The sequence below is a fragment of the Morone saxatilis genome, unplaced genomic scaffold (genome assembly GCF_004916995.1).
Source record: "Morone saxatilis isolate NCDOM2014 unplaced genomic scaffold, NCSU_SB_2.0 Contig5, whole genome shotgun sequence".
NCBI classification, from domain to species: Eukaryota; Metazoa; Chordata; class Actinopteri; family Moronidae; genus Morone; species Morone saxatilis.
In genome coordinates, this window is record NW_023340095.1 from 11818067 (window position 1) to 11825192 (window position 7126).

At 41.4% G+C, this 7126-nt stretch overlaps 1 protein-coding gene across 1 annotated transcript in view; it reads right to left on the bottom strand.

Annotated features, from left to right (window-relative positions):
* Positions 1-2041: 2041 nt before the first annotated feature.
* zgc:162707 (UPF0524 protein C3orf70 homolog B) overlaps positions 2042-7126 on the bottom strand; it is a 13822-nt gene continuing 8737 nt past the window's right edge. Inside the window, exon 2 of the mRNA XM_035677040.1 lies at positions 2042-4569. Within this exon, the coding sequence (XP_035532933.1) occupies positions 3872-4569 (698 nt within the window). The 3' untranslated portion in view covers positions 2042-3871. The remainder of the gene's footprint in view (positions 4570-7126) is intronic.

A 7126-nucleotide genomic window follows, 5' to 3' on the forward strand; every position in this document is an offset into this window, starting at 1 on the left:
TGAAACAGGATTACACAACATTACCTGCTACCTGCAGACCATATCATACTCTTACTTACCTCCAGTGTCTGAAACCCAATAAACCTTTTGGTGATTTCTTTGTTAAAAACAAATAGTTTGAGGAAGACCTAAGGCACGCATTTAAGGGTTTAAGACTGCAAAACGGGGGCATCCAGATAGCTCAACTGGTAGCGTTGGCGCCCCACATACCAAGGCTGAGTCCTTGCCACAGCGGCCATGGGCTCGACTCCGCCCTGTGGCCCTTTGCTGTACGTCATTCTCTCTCTCTCCAGCTTTCCTGTCACACTAAAGCTGTCACTATCAATTAAAGGCAATAAAAGCCAAAAAGACTAGATAAGAGATAAGTCTGTGAGTGATGCTCATCACAATCTTTCACATATATGGTAAACATTTGTAATGAGTTATTTTCATGAGTATTAAACTGTCTGCATCTATTCCATCTACCTGCATTACATTTAGACACAATTGATGTCAATCAGAGCAAATGTATTACAGTGAGTTGATTCCTCCTATTGCTTCTCCTCTTACTCAGTTCCTGCTGGTACTTCATATTTTCATTTTGTCACTTAAAATCTCCAAAAGTATTTGGGTTTTACTCGTGTAATAACAGGCCCCTGGAGAGAAAATGCAATTGTATGAAATTAAAAGGAAACCTCCTTGGGAAGGTAATGTGTTTGAACGCACATCAAAAGAAAAAAAAAACTGACAACATCTCTTTAAAGCTTGTGTGACTCGTGCTGTGCCAACCCTGCTTGTGAAGCAGTCCTTGAACAAGGGCGTTTTTTGATTTGGTGTGTATCTTTCTCTCTGTGTGTGTGTGTGTGTTCGTGAGCCCTCCACTGCTCAAGGTGCCTGCCAATTGAATGACTTTGCTGCGAGGGATTAACAGTAACAGCAATCTATCTCTTCATGAAATCTGTCTGTAGCTTTTTTTTTTAAATCTGAAGTTGTTTGAAAGTGTTGAACTACACGTAACCATGTGAGCCTGCACACGAACACACGCAGTCTGTCCGAAGACTTTACATCTGCTTGCATCATCATCCTTTTAATTGAGCTTCTTCTTCTCCGCCTGTCGCTGCACTCCCCCCAATGCACTCCCACTTTTCTCTTTTCATCTTTCTTCTTCCCTTTTCTCCTCCCCTTCTCTTCTGTCTTACTCTCTTCTCCTCTCCTATTTTCTCACCTCTCTTCTCTTCTCTTCTCAATGGACAAGAAGGAGAGAAGAGAGGAGTGCTTCTCTTCTCTCATCTTTTTCTCTCTTCCCTCCTCTTCTTTTCTCCTACTCTGCGCTGTCATCCAGACTTTCCAGCAGTCAGTTGCACACTCCTCCTCTTCACCACCGAGCAGAACAATGAATGTACATTTATATAAACTGATTAGCATTTCATCTCGGCCTTGGTTTTGTCTTCGCACTTCGCAGAGTACAAATAATCGATAGGCACAATGCAGGGGGAAAAAGAAGCATGGAGAAATCAATCTGGGCTTGAAGTCAAGGTGAGGAAGGCACTCGCATGGTCTCTCATAAAATCAGCTGGTAGACGAAGTGTGGACAAAGAAGACGACTGTCTGGGACCCAGAGGACATGGCAGGACTCTGTATCTATTGCTGATGTGGATCAATAAAAGGAAGCATAGGGGTCAGAGGTTAAGGTGCTTGAGTCTAACCTCTATTGTATGCAATGCTTCCACTCACCTGATTTTTTACTTTTCTCTAGCTTTACGGTAATGTACTTTTTATATGCCAGTGCAGTGTAAGAAAGGAGGGAATGTGAGACACAAAACATTTCTCAAGACATTTCAGAGGAGACAAACAACCACAGCTGAGGTAATGACTCAATTTTAGTGTGTCTCCCACTTTGCTTTGCTATTCCGCCCAATCTCTGGAGAGCATTAGTCATCTGTGTGTCAGGTGGAGGAAGTTTGAGTGCTTTTCAAAGAAGATTTCCACTTTCTTTTTGCAGAAAATGCTCACATGCTTCAAACCACTGGCTAAAGAGGACAAACCAAGGGAGAACAAAAAGTGAGTTTCATTAAGATTTATTCATATGAAAATAATATAACAATAATAAGAACAAAAAGACATGTTTTTAAACTGCATTAAGGGGGGACTGTGTTCAGTGTAATGTAAAGGGCTGTCCCTGAATAAAAAATATTTTATTTGAATAACAAATACAGGATTTGTTCGCTCTTTGAACACTTCGAATTACAAATATGTCAAATTGGTTTTTGACATGAGGGACTTGATGAAACGCAGTCATGCAAAATGACTTCTTTTTTTTTTACATAGCATTGTAGCAATACATATTTGTGAATATCTTAGTGATTCTTTCCAGATAACTCTCCAAAAAATAAAAAAAATAAATTAAAAAGACCCAGCCCATCTTCATTTTATTAACTGACTAATAAAGGGCTGTCTCACTAATTTTATATTTGAGTGTATTTCTTATAATATCATGTCCATCACAACATCACAACACCTATTCAGCATCCTATCCCATACTGTAATCTCCTTTTAAAGGTGCATTAAGTGACATTTTTCTGCCCCCTAACACAAAATAACTGTGACCTATTAGTCTAGCCTAGCCTGCACACCTTTGCCAGACTCCCCTTTCAGCACAAGCAATTTCATCGTCAAGCCCAAAAAGCAAATAACAATGCAGTTTTATTATTATATAAGTTTATGTGTATATATATTGGATATATTCCCTCTTCACTAGGTGTTTTACAAGTTTCTGCTGTGACAACGTGACTCCTACTTCTGTCAATGTAGCTCTGCCAGGGAAACATCCATTCTATTTAATTTCTTGGCTGCTAATGGAGGTCAACACAAGTCATGTTTTGCTTAATGTCCCATTTAATCCTTAAAGAGCACTGCAGGTCAGTGCAGCTTGACCAGAAAAAGGTGGTCAGAACAATGTGTTAATGTCTGATAAATGGTTTTAGAAGCTATAAGACTATCATTGGTTCGTGCTGGCAGGTACAGTATAGGAATGTGCTTCTGTGTAATTCTTGATTGTCGAACACTGAACTACCTACCTGCCTACCGCTCGTGTTGGTGTCAGTAAAGTGCAGACAAACTGTGTTATTAATGTGACAAAAGCAGGTGTCTCCCTGCAGCTCAGAGCTGAGTAATTAACGGGTTAAAAGGCTGATGTGCTTTAGGCCCATGAGAGGTAGCTGGCCTTGTACTTATTATGCTGAAGTGTCAGAATTACTAATATGTGTGGGTGGAGCCACTGACCGGAGAACAAGAAATGTCAGGCTTATCTGCCACTTAAATGTTGAATTAGTATTAAGTCTGACTGCCAGATTGACGACTGGAGAACACTAAGAATTACCTAACTGCTCATTATCATCACAAAACCTACTTATACCACCTTGTTCATCTATAATTTAGCTCCAGTAGTATATACCTAAAGAGAAGTCTCAGAAAAAAAGTCTTTCCTCTGATGGAAGTGCACCTACTATAGGTTCCTTTTATATTTCAGACTTTTCACTGTATAATTACCATGTAGAGGTAACCGGTCCATTTGGTCCTTTGTGCATGTGCTTGGTATTCCTGTGCTTCCTTTTTCTCCTGTATCGTAATAAGTTCTAGAAATTCACTCCATGCAGGGGATGTGGACAGAGGAGAGGCTGTGTGTGAGTGCAGACGTACAGTCCTCGGCCACCTGCAGGAAAAACAAATTCAACTCCAAACAGCTCAGCAAAACCCTGCTGAAGCGTTGGAGACTGGTTTGTGTCCTCTTGGTCCATGTAGAATAAATCCTTGAATGTTATTCTCTGTAATATGATGCTGCTCTGTAGTTCATGCTCCCTCACAGCTGGCATCCGTGTTGACATTGTGTCAGTTACACAGTTGTTTCGATCTTTTCAATGATCTCTATCATAGACTTGGAGGGGGAGAGCAGAGAACAGTCATCCTGATCCCAGAGGCTGCCGGGGCTGGAGTTCCCATCTGTGCTCAACTCGTCGTCCTCCTCCTCCTCCTCACTCTCCTCCTCGCAGGACTCCAAGTAGTGCAGACCCAGCGCGTTGATGCCGGAGTCCTCGGAACTGGACGGAGAGGAGCAGTGGTCCATTTTGGGGCCTTTTATCTTATCCACGGGGGAGGGGTGTTTGTGTTCACTGTACACCTGCTGGACTGGCTGCACAGGTGTGGGTGCAGGTGTGTGTTGGGTTGGCGGCGTGGGCTTCACTGGTTGCCGAGGCTGAGTGGGAATTTGGGGCATCTGAGGTGCAGAGAGAGCAGGTGGGGGAGGGGTAGGAGGATGAGGTGGTTCTGGTATGGGAGGCGGGGGGCGCTGCACGTAGCACATCTTTCCGTTAATGCGTTTGACAATGTAGTCGTCCACAAATAGATCCGCGATGACGCAGTACTTGGGCGACTCCAGGTGAGGTGGGGACTGGAAGCAGGGGGCGAGCTTCAGGAAGCGCTCGGCCAGAGAGAGGGACAGGTCCATGGTGTTACTGTACTCTGTCCCTGCAGGTGGCACGGCTGTGCTGGGCAGCTGGCACACATTGGTCATGGGCTGGTAAACATACTTGCCTGAAGGGGGAGAAAAGAAGAAACATAGGAATTATCATTATCACAAAGTAGCAGACTGGGAAGAATCGCAAATTAAATTTTTGATTGTAAAACTCCTATAACCAATGTTTTTGTATTACCAGTGGATCACATGATTGTGTATGCAATACGTGTCGCTCATAATGATGAACACACAGAGAATTATCATCCCACTGCAGTTTAGGAAGGAAAGGAAATTAAAGGCCTATGTTTTTAATCTGGATTTTAAACCTTATTTTTTATTATTTCTCTCCCAGTGTTTATTTTATTTTTCTGTTGACTTCTATTTTTAGATGTTTTACATTTTATTGATTCTATTGTATTTTAGCCTTGCAAAATTGTATTTATTATGGTTTTTTTCTTAAGTACTGTTTCACTTTTGCTATGTGAACCACATGCTTGTATGAAAGATGCTAAATAAATAAAGCTGAGTTGAGTTGAGATGAGTTCCCCTCAGCTCTAAAGAGCATTACTGGACAAAAAGGACCAGTATTTAGAAAGATCGAAATTTAATGGATCTGTATCCAGCTCTGTATATCGTATCATACCGTACTGTCTGTATCTTTGACAAATACAAACGTATCACCACCTTGGATAGTACCATATTTTTGTGCTTTTATTCCAGTATGTTGTAGCATCTTTAGTTTTCGGGTCTGCATCATTACTTTACTGGTTCACTCTCATTGCTCTCATGAGCATCTTGTTCAGCCATAGCAGGCAGCTGTTTTCAACCACAAAACTACCTACTCAGCATCAAATAGCAGACAGACACAGTTAGAGGCAAGCTTTTGGTAGCTATAAAGAGTCAGATATCTCCTCAGGAGTTGGTAGAGGCCAAAAACAAAGTTATAGGAACGTGAGGTTCTCCAAAACTCCAAAAAAATATGTCAATTTTGTGTTTACAGCTTGTTTCCACTGTACCAAAGTGGCCATAAACTACTAAATGCATAAATAAAATAGTAATTAAATATAAACTATAGCACCATGTTGAAAGATCTGGCAGGAGTCGCAACAGCAGCATGACTCTGAATATTGTTACTATAATTGAAATTGTATAATTGTTTTGTTTTCTGTAGGTATATACCAAACATATGTCCATATACTGTACATATCAAAATCCTCTCTTTTCCCTTATTTTCCCCATATTTTATGACACTTGGGGTATATACATGTTAAAATACGTAAATCTGCACTTGACCCTTGGCTCATGGGTCGCTGCGAGCAGAACAATATAACAGTAATATTATCACACATGTTTTCATTCAGTGTCGGCCAAGGACACCGTTCTTGAAGATGCCAAAAAGTGAGTTGGGCGGCACGAGTGAACAGTGTGTCTGTGATAACCTATCATCTATCCTTTCTTGGAGGATGGAGCAATTTTCACATCACAAAGCATTTTGTGCTGCCCGAAGGCAAAAATACCCGCCTTTCCATCTGAGGTGGAGCTGCAGCCAGAGTGCAACATAGTTAAAATTTCAGGACATCCATACCAGTGCAATCATTTTTGACCCTAAGAAACTGACGTAAGACTTCATTCAAAAATGATGAAATAACACACAGGATACAAAAATGTTTACAGCTCAGAAATGAGCTGGTTCTGATTTACATCTGAATTACTAACACAATGGATAACAGTGTGATATACTGTATACTGTCACATAAATCCTCTATTAGATAAAGCCCATACATTTGTTCTGGAAAATGGCCATATTCATATACAAATTTTCCGACGCCTTCCATGTGAGTTATGCCTCCCATTTTGGCAACTCGTGTACTGGTGGTGATTGTGCAAAATGACTGCTCCCAAATGTTACTCATTGTTTGCAGCCCACTGCCTCCAACTCTGAGCCGTGCTGCCTGAATAGTGTGGCTCAGATGTGTGTTTAACTGGCTCCCTGGAGAGAGAGAAACTACAGAAGATGACAGGCCTACGCATCACTTCCTCTCACTCTGTGTCCTTGTCTTTTGTTTCACTGGCTGGGGTATCCATTCAATCAAAATCTTTCCCCAGGTTACATCGAAAAACATCAAACTACTTCAAAGTAGGGAAGAGCATTTGCTGAATGGACAAAGGGAGTCCCAAAAGAACAGTTAACTAAATTCATGTGACCAGCTCCTTATTAAAGGACACAAAACAACATCATCCACCCACTTGAAGCGACTTAAAAAGGAAAGCTTGTCTGTATACTTTGTAAACATTATTAACACAAAACACAGGAGCTACTGTCGATACAGACAAAAGGGGAAATAGTAGCCGTCCTCCGTTTAATGAGAGAAACTCAATGGTCCATGTTCACGCTGAGATGAGCCCATTCAGGCAGACAAGATAGCGGCAACAAATGAGAGCTAAAGCCGTAGAAGGCAATGTGTTGACATTTAGTTTTTAGCATATTACATCTAATTGCATTCATCCATCTGGAGTTTCAAATACCAAGAGCAATAGCAGAATACAGACAGATGCATAGGCAGACAACAAAACAGCCAGACATATGGAGCTAACACTACACCGACGCTGGTTGTCTTCAACATCCTCTCAGAA